We start from the raw sequence: 18,968 nt of genomic DNA, 5'->3' as shown, positions 1-18,968 counted from the left end.
CTAAATTTCATTTGGTATCTCTTAAAATAGGCATTATTTTTAACAACTTTAACAAAAACTATACTGCAGAACAGAGACTGGCATCCATGGCTCAACAGAGACCTGCCTTGCTTAGAAATTTCTTCTGCCAAATAAACTAAATCATCTCTCTCAAGTTCAAAGTTTCACGAATCTCTAGGGAAGGGGCAAAATAACACCAGTCTCTTTGCTAAAACACAAGAAATGTCACCTTTGCTCCAGTTCTCAGCAAGTTCTTCATGTCCATCTGAGACCATTTCAGCCTGGATTTTATTTTCGATATCATTATCAGCATTTTGGTCAAAGCCATTGAACAAGTCTCTAGGGAGTTCCACACTTTCCCACATTTTCCTGTCTTCTGAGACTTCCAAACTGCTCCAACCTCTGCCTGTTACCCAGTTCCAAAGTCACATGCACATTTTCAGGTATCTTTTAATCAATGCCCCACTCTACTGGTAACAATTTTTTGTATTAGTCTGTTCTCACACTGCTGATAAAAACACAGCAGAGACTGGAAAGAAAAAGAGATTTAATGGACTTACAATATCACATGGCTGGGGAGGCCCCACAATCATGGAAGAAGGCAAGGAGAAGCAAGTCATATCTTACATGGATGGTGGCAAGCAAAATGAGAGTTTGTGCAGGGAAACTCCCATTTTTAAAATCATCAGATCTTGTGAAACTCATTCACTATCATGAGAACAGTGCAGGAAAGATCTGCCCTCATAATTTAATCACCTCCTTCTGGGTTCCTACCACAACATGTAGAAACTGTGGGAGTTACAATTTAAGATGAGATTTGGGTGGTGACATAGCCAAGCCATATCACTAGTCTAGACTAAAAGTTTCTGTATGGTAAGAACCATAACTGCTCTACCTATTTTTCTAATGATAATATGAAATGAAAGCAATCAGTTTATGTTTTAGTTTCTAGACCTCTTCCTTGTTTCTCACCCAAGTACAAGAAAACTGGGGAAACTATCATCTGAGTACCAACCAAAATTATCTCTTGTATGAGGGAGGAACAAACACAGAATGACTCATTTCTTTTACACTGAGAAAGAAGTAGAATTAACCACTCTTGTCAGCCTGATAAAATTCTGCTCTGGATATTCTCAAATGTTTCAAAGATGGCTAGGTAATTGTGAGAGGGTTCCCAGTTACCTTGGGTTGATTGCCCAATGATAAGCCAGGCAGGAGAGACTCAGGCTGATTCTAAATAAAAAATGGAACTGCTCTGGTGGAGCTCCAGAACCTGGATCCCCTGTCCTGATTCTAGCTCTTGAGTAAGAGGAAGGACAAGAATACTCTACTCCAGTCTTGCATTTTACCGGTAGGTATAGTTGTGGTTATGGCTCTGGATATTTTGTAGCCTTGATCTTTCACTCCTAAGATGCTTGTTTACATTTACAGATTTGGCCATCAGATTCTATTTACTCTCGGAACCTCTCACAGAATGTAGAACATGTAGCACCCTGCTTGCATTCTCCTGATGGCCAGCATCCTCTCTTTACACCTACCAACTTCCACTGAGACACAGCCCACAACACACAGCTCAAAGCTGCTGGTTCACATCTTACAGGAACCCCAATGTCACAGCTGCACTCCAGTGTCACATCAGAGAGTGAAGCCTGTGCTGCAGGGAGAAGAGCCTGCAGTCCTCCTGAGTAGAACTGCACCTTCACAATAATGGGAATGGGAGCAGTATTTCACCCTCAGTTTCTATTTATAATGGTGACATAAAAAAAAAATACTGCTAGATTTCCAGCATGAATCCAGATAGAGATAACTCCAAGAATTCTCCCTGTGACAACCCACCTCATTCACAGAGACCATGGGATACTAATAGGGCTTCTGAAACAGACACCCAAAGCACTGGAGAGAAAAACAGCTCTCAATCTGAGCAAGATTATATTGAAAGAAAAAATAAGTTAAAAGCATCGTAAGAAAAAACTCAGATTAGATGTAAGACTGATCAACTTGGCCAGAAGATAGTCCCCCAAAAGGAATTTTTCTTGAAACACTCAAAATGCACAGCTACTCTCAGCATGTCAGCATGAGAAACATGAGCATTATGTAAAAAAAGGCATGTTCTCAGCAGAATTTTATAAGGTTTCTTTTTTTTTTTTTGAGACGGAGTCTTGGAGTCTCGCTGTGTCACCCAGGCTGGAGTGCAGTGGCACGATCTCGGCTCACTGCAAGCTCCACCTTTTGGGTTCACGCCATTCTCCTGCCTCAGCCTCCCGAGTAGCTGGGACTACAGGCGCCCGCCACCACGCCCGGCTAATTTTTTGTAGTTTTTAGTAGAGATGGGGTTTCACCATGTTAGCCAGGATGATCTCGATCTGCCGACCTCGTGATCCGCCCACCTCGGCCTCCCAAAGTGCTGGGATTACAAACGTGAGCCATCGTGTCTGGCCTATAAGGTTTCTTTTTCATGTCTGCTGCTCTCCCATCTCCTAACCAGTGAATTGGGGATCTATATTGGAATACATCTGACAATTTTCACCAGCACTTTTTGACGAACAACTGGAATCTGACTTTGTTATACAGTGGAATATATTTGAGCTTGCAACATAGCTAACTGAAGAGCTATTATGGTTTTGGGTGGTCACATCACCCATCATGTTTATTTGTCCTGTAATAGCAGCATTCAAATTTAGTGAAATGAAAGACACTAAAACCATGCTTACCTATAATTATGCCTATTGGATTAATTAATAAGCATGTCAAACTAATATCTACTGTAACAATTTTGTAGTGAATTTTCTTTGGATATTAGATATAAATATCTAAGTATAAATAATTTTAATGTACTTGTCACAATGTATGTAGAACTTTAAAAATATCTATAACCATAATTCGGTTAAAACATTTTATATTTCAGGAGTATAAATAACAATATTAAAATGACTACTTAAGGGATTTATTCAAATATTGTAGCCTTATATTCATACTATTGTACAAAATGTTAATTTATGTGAATGCAAGTTGTCTACAAACACTACGCCTAACTATACTAATTGTTCTGAAGTAACAGAAACCAAAATCCACCTACAGATTCCACTATTTAGTGAATAAACTGAACTGTTCTTGCCTTTGCAGTGTAAGTACTTCAGCCTACAAATATGAGATAATTACCTTGGATAATCAGTTTTCTGTCAAAAAAACTTCCTCGTATCTTTTTTATTCTTTATCATTCTGTGTTGCTAAATTTAATCTTATCTTTGTGCTCAACTTTTGTGTGCTCTTAAAATAAGCTTTAAATGGCCTGGTGTGGTGGCTCATGCTTGTAATCCCAGCACTTTGGGAGGCCAAGGTGGGAGGATCACCTGAGGTCAGGAGTTTGAGACTAGCCTGGCCAGCATGGCAAAACTCCGTCTCTAATAAAAATATAAAAAATCAGTCGAGGGTGGTGGCGGGAGCCTGTAATCCCAGCTACTTGAATGGCTGAGGCAGGAAAATCACTTGAACTGAGAGGTGGAGGTTGCAGGGACCCAAGATTGTGCCATTGTATTCCAGCCTGGGTGACAAGAGTGAAACTCTGTCTCAAAAAAAAAAAAAAAGCTTTAAACAAATTTGTGTCTACTTTAAAAGACTAAAAATGAAAAGAAACAAAAACCTTTGCCAAAGCAAAAACAAAGCAATGGTTCTGAGGTCCTAGATGAAGACAATTCTGAGTCAGAAAGAATAACAAAAGGTTTATATAGCTGTTACTATGATTTACATATATTTCTAAAAAGCAGAGAAAACTATCTACCTGTAATCTAAATGTTTTAAAAAAAGAGAGATGAACAAAATATCCTCCCTTACTTTCAGGTAAGAGAATAAAGCCTCTTATCTTTAATTTATATTTTTTCTACAACAGCCAAGTCTCTGGACATGTTCTTGAACACTGGACATCTGAATTTCAGTAGACACTGGATGCAGACATCTAAGCTGTATAGCCTTGGGCATACTGTATGCACTTGAAAGAATGTTTATGAAAAAAAAGCAGACAGAAAAAAATTTTTCCTTAAAAATCCATGCATGCACATGAATCAAACAAGTTCTGCTGGGCATGGCAGCTCACGCCTGTAATCTCAGCACTTTGGGAGGCTGAGGCAGATGGATCACAAGGTCAGGAGTTCAAGACCAGCCTGACCAACATGGTGAAACCTGGTCTCTACTGAAAATACAAAAATTAGCCAGGCATAGTGGCATGCTCCTGTAATCCCAGCTACTCAGGAGGCTGAAGCAGCAGGAGACTCTATTGAACCTGGGAGGCGGAGGTTGCAGTGAGCCGAGATCATGCCAACTACACTCTAGCCTGGGCAACAGAGCGAGACTCTGTCACACACACACACACACACACAAAGTTCTTAGAGAACTATGAAGAGACTTAGATTCTGACTCCTACAACACCCCACAGACACTATTAGACAGATCATTGAGGCAGAAAATTAACAAAGATATCAGAACTAAATGCTTGACCAAATAGTCCTAATAGACATCTACAACACTCTCCATCTGAAATCAACACAGTATACACTCTTCTCACCACCACGTGTCAAATACTCTAAAATTGACTATGCAATCAGAAATAAAACAATTATCAGCAAATTTAATAATCCCCAAATCATACCAAACACATTCTTAGGCCACAGCTTGATAAATATATAATTCAACACAAAGAAAACTACTTGAAATTATACAATTACATGGAAATTAAAGAATCTGCATGTGAATGACTTTTGAATAAATAATGAAATTAAGGTAGAAATTAAGCAGTTTTTTGAAACAAATGGGAACCAAGATACAACATACTAGAATCTCTGCAACATGGCTAAGATAGTGGTAAGAGGCAAATGTATAGCACTTTTTGATGCTCACATCAGAAAGTTAGAAAGAGGCCAATATAACAACATAACATCATAAATAAAAGAATGAAAGAAGCAAGAGAAAACCAACTCCTAAGCTAGCAGAAGATAAGAAGATCTGAACTGATGGAGATTTAGACATGAAAGGTCATACAAATAAGAAATCTATTGAGTTAAATCTTTTGAAAAAGTTAATAAGATAAATAAACCACTAATAAGATTAGTGAAAAAAGAAGATCCAAATAAACACAATTAGAAATAACAAAAGGGACATTACCACTGACCCCACAAAAATATGAATAAGTACTGAAGTCTACTATAAACTTCTCTGTGCAAACTAGAAAATCTAAAAATAAAAATGGATATATTTCTGGAAAAATCCATCTTCCCATAACTGAACAAAAACAACAAAATGAATCAGTGAATAGACCAATAACAAGCTCCAAAATTGAAATAGTAGTAAACAGCCTACCAACCAAAAGAAAGCCCAGGACCAACCAGGTGTGTTGGCTTATGCCTGTAATCCCAGCACTTTGGGAAGCCGAGGTGGGAGGATCACCTGAGGTTAGGAGTTTGAGACCAGCCTGGCCAACATGGTGAAATACTGTCTCTACTACAAATACAAAAATTAGCCGGGCATGGTGGCACCCACCTGTAGTCCTGGCTACTCGGGAGGCTGATGCAGGAGAACTGCTTGAACCTGGGAGGCGGAGGTTGCAGTGAGTCAAAATCCCACCACTGCATTTCAGCCTGGGCGACAGAGTGAGACTCTGTCTGGGAAAAAAAGAAAGAAAGAAAGAAAGAAAGTCCAGGACCAGACAGATTCACAGCTGAATTCTAACAAATGTACAAAGAAAAACAAGTATTATATCTTATAAAACTATTTTAAAAAATTGAGAAGAAGGGACTCCTCCCCAACTCATTATATAAAAGCAGCATCATTCTTTTTATTTGTTTATTTATTTATTTTTGAGATGGAGTCTCATTCTGTCACCAGGCTGGAGTGCAGTGGCGCGATCTCAGCTCACTGTAAACTCTGCCTCCTAGGTTCAAGAGATTCTCCTGCCTCAGCCTCCCAAGCAGCTGGGATTACAGGCGTGCACCACCACACCCAGCTACTTTTTGTATTTTTGGTAGAGACAGGGTTTCACCATGTTGGCCAAGATCGTCTCCATCTCTTGACATCCTGATCCACCCACCTCAGCCTCCCAAAGTGCTGAGATGGCGTGAGCCACCGCTCCTGGCAACCACATCATTCTAATACCAAAATGTGGCAGAGATAAAACAAAAAAAGAAAACTTCAGGCTAATATCCTTGATGAACACTGATGTAAAAATCTTCAACAAAATATTAGCAAACCAAATCCAGCAGCACATTAAAAAGCTAATCCACTATGATCAAGTAGGTTGTATCCCTGGGATGCAAGGTTTGTTCAACATACACAAATCAATATGTGTGATTAATCAGATAAACAAACTACAGATAAAAATCACAAAATTATTTCGATACAGAAAAAGTTTTCAATAAAAGTTAATATCCTTCATGTTTAAAACCCTCAACAAACTTGGCATTGAAGGCAAATAGTTCAAAATAATGAGTTATCTATGACAAACGCACAGCCAACATACTGAATGGACACAAGCTGGAAGCATTCCTTCTTGAAAACTGGCACAAGAAGAATGCCTTCTCTCACCCCTACTATTCAACATAAAATTGGAAGTCCTGGCCAGAGCATTCAGGCAAGAGAAAGAAATTAAACACATTCAAACAGGAAGAGAGGAAATTAAACAATCTCTGTTTGCAGATGATTCTTTTTCTTTTTATAAAATTTAGCATTAAACTCAGAAATTAAGGTAACAGGATATAGAACAGAGATATTCATTGTCACAAATTTACCCTGCAAAAATAACCGATGATTTCATAAATCTTGTAACTCACCTATTATCTACAACATTTTCTTATAAAAATGTATGCACTTTCTTTTTTTTAAGACAGAGTCTCACTCTGTTGCCTAGGCTGGAGTGCAGTGGTGTGATCTGGGCTCACTGCAAGCTCTGCCTCCCGGGTTCACGCCATTCTCCTGCCTCAGCCTCCCGAGTAGCTGGGACTACAGGCTACAGGCGGCCGCCACCACTCCCGGCTAATTTTTTTGTATTCTTGGTAGAGACGGGGTTTCACTATGTCAGCCAGGATGCTCTCGATCTCACCTCGTGAGCCGTCCGCCTCTGCCTCCCAAAGTGCTGGGATTGCAGGCATGAGCCACTGCACCCAGCAAAATGTATGTACTTTCTACAGCCAAAATGGCAAAGAGATTTTACCTATTCTTTTATTTGGTAGCATTCTAAAAGCTAAGTCTTGAAATTCTATTCAAAACCACCCAAGCCCCAACCCCACCCACAAAAAAAAAAAAAAAAAAAAAACCAGAAAAAGAGAAACGTAAATGAGAGTTTCAAACAAATGGAATGTATGATTAATTATTTTTGAACTCACCTCTTTTGTGCCCTCTCAGGAGACACTGCAGTATGTCCCCCTAAGTGCCCCAAGTGCGTTTTACTTCGCAAGTTTTTTTGCACCATCTCACTGGGGTCAGGTTGTTTTTGTTTTTTATTTTTTGTCTTTTAGGATACTATTTTTTCCATGAATTGCAGAGCATCCAAGGGGCAGAAATCACTTCTGTTTTTCCCTCAATACCAGCATAAGATTGGCTAACCCGCAATGTGTCTCTAAGAAAGGGAAGCTAGGTTGGGTGAAGACAATGTTAATGTCTGAAGTGGTTAGCTTTTCAAAGACACCAGGAGATTCCTCTTAGCCCCAGGGCATCCACCTGCTCTCTTGAGAGACTACACTTCATACCTCTTGTTGTCCTGTGAGAGAAAATGACCCAGAAGCTAATAATCATCAAACACTCTAGCAGACATAGCCATGGTGTGTACCTTGGTTTATTCACAGCCAGTACTGAAAACCAGGACCAGGAAAAAACTAAAGGGTGGCTGAGAATACATCATCCCATAAAGATTAAAAAAACAAAAACAAAAACAAAACAAAAAACAAACTTGACCCCAAAACATTTTCATAAGATCTCTGTGCCTAGGGAAGACAAAAGAAAAAGAGGCACAGAGATTTTTTTACAATACAGTGTCAGGGAATTAGTTTTGGTTTATTTTCATGGGCAATATTTACAAACAGAAAACAAATCTTTTTAAATATCCCACCCAATGGTTTGTCAAAAAAATAAAATACAGTATCAAAAATGTACACTAAAGGACAAATAGATAATAATGGGAAATAGAGAGGGAAAGTTGGCATTTGGGATAATCAGAAGAAACTGGAAATTTAGTATTTTACTGCAAGCCAGAGTTAGGCTGGAGGAATGGGGGTTGAGGGGTAGACTTGAGACCCCATTTGAGAAACATGAAAAAAAAAATGCAGAAGATCAATCCCCTGTGGAGTGTGAAAATGGTTAAGTGACAGGCAATTCGAGGTATGTGGCTGCGATGCCAGGATTCCTACTTTTAAAAAAAATGTAACTCAAATGTATTTTTTTGTAAATTACTACATTAAGGAAAACAAAATTTAGGCGCAACAAACTAAAAACTGCCTATTAAGCTCTGATTACATAACCAGAAAATTTGTACGCTCAAGTTGCAATTTTAGAAACTATGTAACTGTACCTAACTGATTACTGAATTTGGGGTTTTGCACCATGCATCTTATGAAAGTCTTTCCTTCAAGCCCATCCCATGGATAACAAGCTACACCACATAACTGGGTGCTTTACAATTTTAGAATCATTGTTCAATTAAATTCGTTAATATTTTGGCGGTGACTCCCGTAAATTTTTAACAGAAGGAAAGAGGAATTGGTAACGCCACAGACCAAAGCTCTTCCCATTCATGAACTCGCATCCCGAGTCAGGATTCTCCCCTGACGATCCTCTCTGGTTCCTGCATCATCTGGGAGACGCGGCGCTGAGGGTGCAGAGCTGCCCACAGAGGACTCCAGGCCAGGGCACAGTCACAGTGCAGGGAAGAGACAGGACACCCGGGGCCCCGGCTGTCATACGACCTCCATCGTATGGCTGAAGGGGACTGAGGCCGAGCTGGGCAAGAACTCTGGGCGCAGATTGTGAAGCTGACTGCGGGAAGGCCTGAGTCCCGCCACAGCCGCTTCCTACCGGTTCCAACCAGCCCCGTTCCCTCTCTCGGGATGTCGGACCGGCACTCTCACCATTTCTAGGCTTCCAGGGGTCTCTAGCGTCTTAGCTGTGGATCTCCCAATACCCGCAGGTCGCAGGGCCACAAACGCTGGGCTTCTAGGAGCAGAGGACACAAAGCAGACAGACGAGACTTGGAGCTTCGGGGGCAGCGAGACAAAGACCGCGCCAAATCCCGGAAGCCGCCCTGTCTGTTCCAGCTGCGGGCGTGATTGGACGGCCCCCAGCCCAGCGCCCCTGATTGGATAACGTTTAAGGCCCCGCCCCCTCAAGCCCTGAGTGACAGGTGTGATCAGATGCTGGGCTGAATGAAGAGTGACTTTCGGGCAGAGCTTCCTCCCTGAGCTGAGACAGGCCCACCCCAGAGGGTATTGCCTTTAATCTTTTGTGTAAGATCATATGCATTTATAAATAATATGCTATATGAATATTCACAAATCAAAAGAATATAGACCGGGCGCGGTGGCTCACGCCTGTAATCCCAGCACTTTCGGGGGCCGAGGCGGGTGGATCATCTGAGGTCAGGAGTTTGAGACCAGCCTGGCCAGCAAGTGAAACCCACTTTCTTTTAGTATCTACTAAAAATACAAAAAAAAAAAAAAAGTAGCTGGGAGTAGCGGCGCGCGCCTGTAATCCCAGCTACTCGGGAGGCTAAGGCAGGGGAATCGCTTGAACCCAGGAGGTGGAGGTTGCAATGAGCCAAGATCGTGCCACTGAACTCCAGCCTGGTGACAGACTGAGACGAAAGGAAGGAAGGAAGGGAGGAAGAGAGGAAAGGAGGAAAGGAGGAAGAGAGAGAGAAAGAAAGGAGAAAGAAAAGAAATAAGGAAAGAAAGAGGAAGGAAAGAAAGAAAAAGAAAAGAAAAGACAGAATTAAATAACCACAGGTAAATCACTACCTGGTGACCACCTTTCTTCCAGAGATCAGACACTGAACAAAGGATGATGGGGCCACAGGGGAAGAAAACTCTATGTCTTCAGATCTGTCCACAGTCTTGACCTCCAATATTAGATATGAAGAAAACAGATTAAAGGCAAAATTATTTTGCTATTTGGCCTTGGCCCTAAGTGTCAGGCTGTAGTTTTACGTTTTCTCTTGTGTGTGCGGGGACTAAGGACCAATCACATGCATACATGTCTACATGTATTGCAGCATTACTCAACATTATCTTACAACACATCTATAAATCAGGGGAAAATATTAGCACCTTCATGGAGCCCACTGTTAGAAGGTAACTAGTAATCAACCTGTCATTAAATCATGGCACCTATCTGCACTGGGTGCATGTATTAGTTAGCTATTGCAGCATAACCAACCATCCAAAACTTATTAGGTCATAATTGAAATGGTCAGCCATTTAGGCTGGGCTCACTGGGGCCATTCCTCTGGTCCCATCTGAGCTCCTTCAGACATGTATCAACCGCTGCTTCTTGACTAGGAAGCTGTGCTTCTGGGGGTGAGCTTCTGCTTCTGGGGCTGTCAACAGAGGCACTTTGCTTCTCTTCCCCACCCACCATGTTATGTTATCCTCCAGCTGGCTAACATGTGCTTTGTTCATGGAGACAGCAGCATTCTGAAAGAAAAACAGAAGCATTCAAGACCATTTGAGCCATGGCCCCAAACTGGCACACGGTCATGTTCACAGGTTTCTACTGTCCTGAGGAAATAAGCTCAGCCGTATCTAGGGTCTGGAAAACAGATTCCATATCTCAGTGGGAACAGCTGTAAAAGCACCTGGCAAAGGATATAGGAGGGATGAAAATATTGCTGCAATTTCTGCAATTAGTATCATTCTGCCTTTTTTGCATATGTGGTTTATACAACTCTTTCACATCAAGAAACGTGTCCAAAGACCCAAAGCTACTAATTGGCTGGGCTGAACCTCAGGATAAATTCTGACTCCAAAGCTCACGCACCTCCATAGATCAAACTATATTACTAGAGTAACTGCCACAGACCTTTGAAATTCTGGAGAGTGACACTTCTGCAATAGAAGACAGTTTTTTTTTGTTTTTTTTTTTTTTAGATTTGTGCCCACATAGTACTGTTTATTATTGGAAATAATTCTGTCAAGAAATTGCAGAAGCACGTGGTGGCTCACACCTGTAATCTTAGCACTTTGGGAGGCTGAGATGGGAGAATAACTTGAGCTCAGCAGTTCAAATGCAGCCTGGGTGACATAGTAAGATCCTGTCTTCAGGAAAAAAAATTAGCCAAGCATGATGTTGCATGCCTGTCATCCGAGGTACTCTGTGACTAGGGCAGGAGGATGGCTTGAGTATGGAAGGTAAAAGTTGCAGTAAGCCATAATTGATTACACCACTACACTGCAGCCTGGGTGATAGAATGAGATCCCATCTCAAAAAAATTGCAGAAACATTTTGAAAGGAGATAGAATAATTTGGAAAAATAGCTGAGGGATGAGTTTAGAAAATCAAAGCCCAACAACAGATTATTCATTTTTGATCAGAGAATAAATTTGAAAACTTCTAAAAGAAAAACTTTAGGGCCAGGTGTGGTGGCTCACGCCTGTGATCCCAGCACTTTGGGAGACCGAGGCGGGCAGATCACGAGGTCAGGAGATCGAGACCATCCTGGCTAACACAGTGAAACTCCGTCTCTACTAAAAATACAAAAAAAAAAAAAAAAAATAGCTGGGTGTGATGGCGGGCGCCTGTAGTCCCAGCTACTTGGGAGGCTGAGGCAGGAGAATGGTGAGAACCCAGGAGGCGGAGCTTGCAGTGAGCCGAGATCGCGCACTGCACTCCAGCCTGGGTGACAAAGCGAGAATCCATCTCAAAAAAAAAAAAAAAAAAGAAAAAGAAAAACAACTTTAGATAAACTAAATTTAACAGAGTTTTACTGGGCAAAGAGGGATTTGCCAATTAAGTAGCCTGTGGATCCAAAGTAGGCTCTGAAATACTCCAGCACAGCAACATGATGGTGAAAGATTTATGGATAGAAGAAGCAAGGTGACATGAGAAAATGGAAGTGAAATACAGGAACAACTAGACTGATTACAGCTTGGGATTTTCCTTATTTAAACATGGTTTGAACATTTGACATCCTGTTATTGGCGAAAACACAGTTGTTGGTACAAAAATGAGTACAGTCTATTTACACATTTAGTTATGTTTCAGTTTACTATGTAAACAAAACAAAACAACAAAAAAACTTATTGACCTAACTTAAACATGAAAGGGGGTAGCTTTAGGGTATAATTAAATAATTTCTCCTTTTTTGGTCATCTTCTAAATTTTGATAGATCAAAACTTTAGACTCTGTCACCATCAAATATGTACTTAGTCTCAGATTCCACTGTGAAATAGCAGAACTATGGGTTTTGTAAAGTGGAATCAAGAAATTCAGGTTATTATTTTATTATTATTTTTAAAGGTTTGAGTAGAGGGAAACTCCTTGTGTTAAGATCTGCTGTTTACAGAAGAAAAACAAAACCTATAGAATCTACCTATTTCCTTAAATTTTCAGTTTGATTATGTCACATTTAGCATGAGTGACTCATTTTGGTTTGGTTTTGTCTGTTTGGACCTAGTGCACAACTCAGTCCAGAATGATGGCCTCTAATAATTTTGTTCAAAAAATTTTCAACGGTGCACAGTGTAACCAAAACTCAGAGCCTTAGTACCACTCTATTTCCATTATTTAGGGTCTTTGTTCTTATGTCATTCATAGGTTATGGTTTCATCATAGTCACATATGTCTTTGAGTTTCTGTCATTCCAGTTAGTGAGAGACAATTTTATATTCTACAGGTGACTGCATGAAAACATTTCTAACTTTTGAGAATACAGTGCAGCAGGGAGACTACTATTTTGACTATCAGGAGGGTAATACCAAGAGTTTGAAGCATGCTTTTTAGCCAGAGTCCTCATGAGCCACCAACTAACATTAAATAGATCAAATAATTAGCTATAGCCTGCTTATTTTAACCAAACAGCCTGTTCATTAATCCCCTACAACTGCATCTCTGTAATACCCAATGTATTTCTCCATGTGCAACTATAAGAATTAGCAACTGCAGACACTTCTCTGTTTATACAGCAAGTAATCCAAAGGAATTATATTATTCAGCACAACTTTAGCAAAAAATTTAGAGTCTATTGTGTAACCATAGCCTTTACAGTGTAATCTGCTAAAAAGCCCTATGATAGGGGATACATTTCTAACCATTGCCTCAATTACTCTAAACCTGGGGGAAAAAAAGACCTATCAAAGGATGCCCATTTAGAAAAGTAATGGCACCCTAGCAATGCTCTTTAACCTATTTTGAATAAGTTCTCTATAACTTGTGAAATAGGTTAAGAGCAGTGGACATACATTCTGTTTCTGATATTACGAGACAACAAATGTCCCATTAAAATTTCTCATCCATATTGGCCTTCCAGTTTTTTTTTTTCTTTCTATTTTTTGAGACGAAGTCTCATTCTGTAGCCCAGCCTGGAGTGTAGTGACGCGATTTCAGCTCACTGCAAGTTCCACCTCCCAGGTTTAAGCGATTCTCGTGCCCCAGCCTCCCCCGAGTAGCTGGGATTACAGGAGTGCACCACCATGCTGGCAAGTTTGTATTTTTAGTAGAGATGAGGTTTCACTATGTTGGTCAGGCTGGTCTCAAACTCCTGACCTCATGATCTGCCCACCTCAGCCTCCCATATTGCTGGAATTACAGGCGTTAGCCACCGTGCCTGGCCTGCCTTTTATTTTTTACCTATAAAAGATGTTGTTCTTTCATATGTTGGCTGCAAAATTCTCTACATATAAGTATACCCAATGAGTGCACACAAAAGATGTTTTTATTTCTATTGTTTGTAGAGCCATAAACTTAACTAAGAGTATCATGATAGCAGATGTGTCTTGATTTTTGATCTTATTAAAAAAGCTATCTACATAAAGGTATCCATCTGCTTTTTAGAAGAAACCTTTCTGGTTAGCTTTACTTTAAGATCTCCTATGGGTTTACAATTAAAGAGTTTGGAGGGGCTCCTCTAAGTTGTGAGATTATCAACCCAGTGTTCAAAGTCTTGATGTCTTGCTTCAGTGTACATGGCAGGCCGACTCAATCTCTGGGTTCTAGATAATAAAGGGTTTTACTGTCCTCAGTCAGTAGACTATTAAGGCTTTCTTCATATGCTTTGTCATAATGCATTAAAGCGTTTTTGAATTTAGTAATACTAGGTTTCAGTAGCAGAAGATACATGAGGTTCTCTTAGGTGCAAAGGCCTTCTAATGACTATTTTTAAATGGCCAACATATTTTTTCCACTCTAAATGGATCTGATATGTCATCAATCTGCAATTACAAAAGCAATCCAGTCAATTTAGTTAGCTTTGCTCAATACTACTGTATCTTTTTTTTTTTTTTTTTTTTTTTTTTGAGATGTAGTCTTGTTCTGTCTCCAGACTGGAGTGCAGCAGTGTGACGTCGGCTCACTGAAACCTCCACCTCCTGGGTTCAAGCAATTCTCCTGCCTCAGCCTCCCGAGTAGCTGAGACTACAGGCGTGCACCACCATGCCCAGCTAATTTTTTGTAATTTTTAGCAGAGACGGGGTTTCACCATGTTGGTCAGGCTGGTCTCAAACTCCTGACCTCCAGTGTTCCACCCACCCCGACCTCCAAAAGTGCTGGGATTACAGGCGTGAGCCACCATGCCCAGCCTAATACCTTGTTTAACAGTTTTACAACTTGTTTAGAGAAATAAGTATCTTTATCACTGAAGATATGAGAAAACATGTATCCTAATATCCTTGTAGTTGCTGTTATAACATCAACCCTCTTGCATGAGAAAACTTTTATACAAGAAAACATGCATTTAAAATGACAATTAAAATTTCTGTATAAATGTTTAAATGGCTCATCAGGTAGCAGAAATGTATGTGAAGTTTTGATTGTCTTACTGGGATTATATCCTTGACAAAAAAAAATTGGTCTTAACCTATTTTAGTAATTTAGAAGGGTCACCACACACAAACTTAATTTATATTTAATTTAGATTATTTTATCTCTTCTGTGATGAGTAATGGAATGCAGAGCTGTTAATAATGAAAGCTTTAAGAACTCAGGAATGAACAAGTAGCTGTTGGCTGTCTAGGTTCTCCAAGAGTCCACACTTAACATTAAATTTGTCCTCTTAAAATACCAGGTTTGTTTCTCCAATTTAGGTGCATAGCACTGATAACTGAGGGATTATCATAGGTAATTTGACTTAGGCCACAGAGTTCATTCAAATGGCATGTCTAAAAAACTTCAGTACTGGCTGATCTAACATTATATGTGGCAGAATATTTTTCTAATATTTAATTAATCTTTCTTTTGCTTGGATTAGCAGTTTTATAAGAATCAATCTCTTCATTAGGATTCTCACAATCGTTACCCAGTCCAAACAATTAATCCCAAACTGATCAGAAACCTATACTCGACTTTACCCATATTTTCATAAACCTCCTTAAAGACATTATACTTTACAATTTTGCAAGCTTTTGGAGTTTTGAGAAACTGCATTAGAATTAGACCATTAACTGTGGAAATGACTTAAAATGGTTATAAAGAGGCCAGGCGCGGTGGCTCATGCCTGTAATCCCAGCACTTTGGGAAGCCAAGGCAGGTGGATCACCCAAAGTCAGAAGTTCGAGACCATCCAGCCTGATCAACATGGTGAAACCCCTTCTCTACTAAAAATACAAAAATTAGCCAGGCATGGTGGTGCATGCCTGTAATCTCAGCTACTTGGGAGGCTGAGGCAGGAGAATCGCTTGAACCCAGGAGGTGGAGGTTGCAGTGAGCCAAGATCACACCACTGCACCCTAGCCTGGGCAACAAAAGTGAAACTCTGTCTTAAAAAAAAAAAAAAATGGTTATAAAGAAACAAAAAAAAGAAATTGATTATATCTCCAGCCTACAATAATTTATCATAATAACCATAATTATGACAATTAGATATACTCAGATATACTAGATTTTTAGAAATTTCATACATTGGCTGGGCATGGTGGCTCATGCCTGTAATCCCAGCACTTTGGGAGGCCAAGGCAGGTGGATCACAAGGTCAAAATATCAAGACCATACTGGCCAACATGGTGAAACCTCATCTTTACTAAAAATACAAAAATTAGGCTGGGCGCAGTGGCTCACACCTGTAATCCCAGCACTTGGGGAGCCTGAGGTGGGCTCAGGAATTCAAAACCAGGTCAGGCCAGGAGTTCAAAACTAGCCTGACCAACATGGTGAAACCCCATCTCTACTAAAAATACAAAAATTAGCTGGGTGTGGCGCCTGTAATCCCAGCTACTTGGGAGGCTGAGGCAGGAGAATCACTTGAACCCTGGAGGCAGAGGTTGCAGTGAGCCGAGATCTCACAACTGCACTCCAGCCTGGGCGACAGATGAAGACTCCGCCTCAAAAAAAAAAAAGAAAAAAAAAATTAGCTGGGCGTGGTGATGTGTGCCCGTAGTCCCAGCTACTTGGGAGACTGAGGCAGGAGAATCGCTTGGACCCGGGAGGCGGAGGTTGCAGTGAGCCAATATCGCGCCACTGCACTCCAGCCTGGTGACAGAGCAAGACTCCGCCTCAAAAAAAAAGAAATTTCATACATTTTGAAATAAACATTAATAAAATTTATTAAAATATTAAGCTGAAGATCAAACATTTTTGACAATGCTTTCCATGTAATTCAACAAAACAAATAATTCTGTTTATTATTCTTTTATATGCTGCATTGGCACTCTATAGCATCCAAAAGTTAGAGGTCAAAAAAGACACAATTTTTCAGCTGGGTGCTGTGGCTCATGCCTGTAATCTCAGCACTTAATGGGAGGCCAAGGCAGGTAGATCACCTGAAGTTAAGAGTTCGAGAACAGCCTGGCCAACATAGCAAAACCCTGTCTCTACTAAAAATACAAAAATTAGCCAGGCATGGTGGCACACACCTGTAATCCCAGCTACTTGGGAGGCTGAGACAGGAGAATTGCTTGAACCTGGGAGGCAGAAGTTGCAGTGAGCCAAGATTGCACCACTGTGCTCCAGCCAGGGCAATAGAGTGAGACTCTGTCTCAAAAAAAAAAAAAAAAGACAATTTGTAAGCCAAAATTTGATTTGGAAAAGTCTGTCAAATATGTCAAAGGATTAAAATAGTTTCTCGGTATGTATAGGCTATTTATGATTTTCAACACTTACTAAAACTGTGCCTGAAATTAAAGTGACTATAGACCAATCTGCTAAGAAGACATTTTATTCTGTTGCAATTTAGCAAAGTATTTGAGTACATCTTGAAGTTGTCTTTTGATTTTTACAATGGCAGCACTGCTTTTCAAGATCCCAAAGTCAGAAGCAGCCATGGGACAAATCTCAGCAGCACACATGATAATCACACACAGTGAACCCATCCCTCACCCTAAACCAGTTGTTTTCATCCCAGACTGCATGGAAAAATCACTTGGGGCTGTGGGGGGAGGGGGTGGTGGTGTTAAAGATCCCCTAAACACAAATTGCAACACCCTAATTAAATCAGAATTGCTTGAGTTGAACCTGGGCAACAGTGTGATTTTAATCTGTATAGATGATGACAGAGTGCAGCCAAGCTTAAATGCCACCACTGTAAATTAACATTTTTAGGTGATGTAATGTAAATTATTTCTCAAATTAATGTAAAAATGTTTGCTGCTAAGTCATGGCCTTTTAGTCTAAGCAGTATTACTAAATTATTCTTCACTGAACCAACCTTGCTGTTGGTTTTGTGCCTTATTCAACCCAGTTCCATATATACTGTGTACCCACTGAGCAAGGCACTGTGCTAGGTGTTCGGCATTGGCAATGATTGCTGTGAGGGGACATTTTCTGGAAAAAACAAACAACAACAACAAAAAATTGCATTCTCTTAAAATAAAAAACATACCATGAACCAAACTGAGGTAAAAATAAAAAGACCTACAGTTTCACCCAAGGGGTAGGACTTTAATACTCCTCTTGGAATATTACAATCTGTATGATCATGTCCTGAGTATGTTCCACCATAAACAAACCAAAAATGCTGCCACTATTCTGAGATGAATTAGCATTTTGTGCAAATATGTACTATGTAATTTTTTGTTGATATAAAACATTCATACAAAAATATATGTGGAAATAATTCATTCATGCAAAGCTTAATGAATTCTTACCAGGTAATACACTGCCTGTAATCTCAGTGCTTTGGAAGGCCAAATAGGGCAAATTGCTTGAGCTCAAGAGCTCGAGACCAGCCTGGGTAACATGGCGAGACCCTGTCTCTACTTTAAAAAAATAACAAAAAACAGAGCTGTGGTGGGTTTTTTTTTTTTTTTTGGTATTTTTTTAAAGTAGAGACAGGATATCACCAGAGGGTCCAGGATACTTGGAAGTCTGAGGTGGGAGTCTTAAGTCTTATTAAAAAAAACAGGCCAGGTGTGGTGGCTCACACCTGTAATCCCAGCACTTTGGAAGGCCAAGGCGGGCAGATCAAGAGGTCAGGGGTTTGAGACCAGCCTGGCCAACATGGTGAAACCCCATCATTACTAAAAATTCAAAAATAAGTCAGGTGAGTTGGTACACACCTGTAATTCTAGCTACTCAGGAGGCTCAAACATGAAAATCACTTGAACCTGGGAGGTGGAGGCTTCAGCGAGCCAGGAATGCACTACTGCACTATGGCCTGGGTGACAATGACTGTCTCAAAAACAAAAACAAAAACAAAACATGTGCAATTCCAGTCTAGCATCACATCATTTATTCTAAAATTCTCCCTTTGTTGCTAACATTTTTCAAGTTCAAAAAACAGGCAGTAATTACTATGTGTGTGTGTATACGCCAACATATAGTTTTAAAAATTGCTAATTCATATGCTTATCAA

At 40.2% G+C, this 18,968-nt stretch overlaps 1 protein-coding gene across 2 annotated transcripts in view; it reads right to left on the bottom strand.

Annotated features, from left to right (window-relative positions):
* ZNF730 (zinc finger protein 730) overlaps positions 1-18,968 on the bottom strand; it is an 80,365-nt gene that overhangs the window by 29,911 nt on the left and 31,486 nt on the right. Inside the window, exon 1 of one of the 2 annotated variants that reach the window (XM_063658859.1) lies at positions 8,754-9,098. The exons of the other annotated variant lie outside the window; for it this stretch is intronic. Within the exon in view, the coding sequence (XP_063514929.1) occupies positions 8,754-8,768 (15 nt within the window). The 5' untranslated portion in view covers positions 8,769-9,098. Of the gene's footprint in view, positions 1-8,753; positions 9,099-18,968 lie in introns of those variants that run through there. 2 annotated transcript variants of the gene reach the window in all.

The sequence above is a fragment of the Pongo pygmaeus genome, chromosome 20, assembly GCF_028885625.2.
Source record: "Pongo pygmaeus isolate AG05252 chromosome 20, NHGRI_mPonPyg2-v2.0_pri, whole genome shotgun sequence".
In the NCBI taxonomy this organism is placed as follows: Eukaryota; Metazoa; Chordata; class Mammalia; order Primates; family Hominidae; genus Pongo; species Pongo pygmaeus.
The sequence above is the reverse complement of the archived record's forward strand: the minus strand, read 5'-3'. Positions and strand labels throughout refer to the sequence as shown.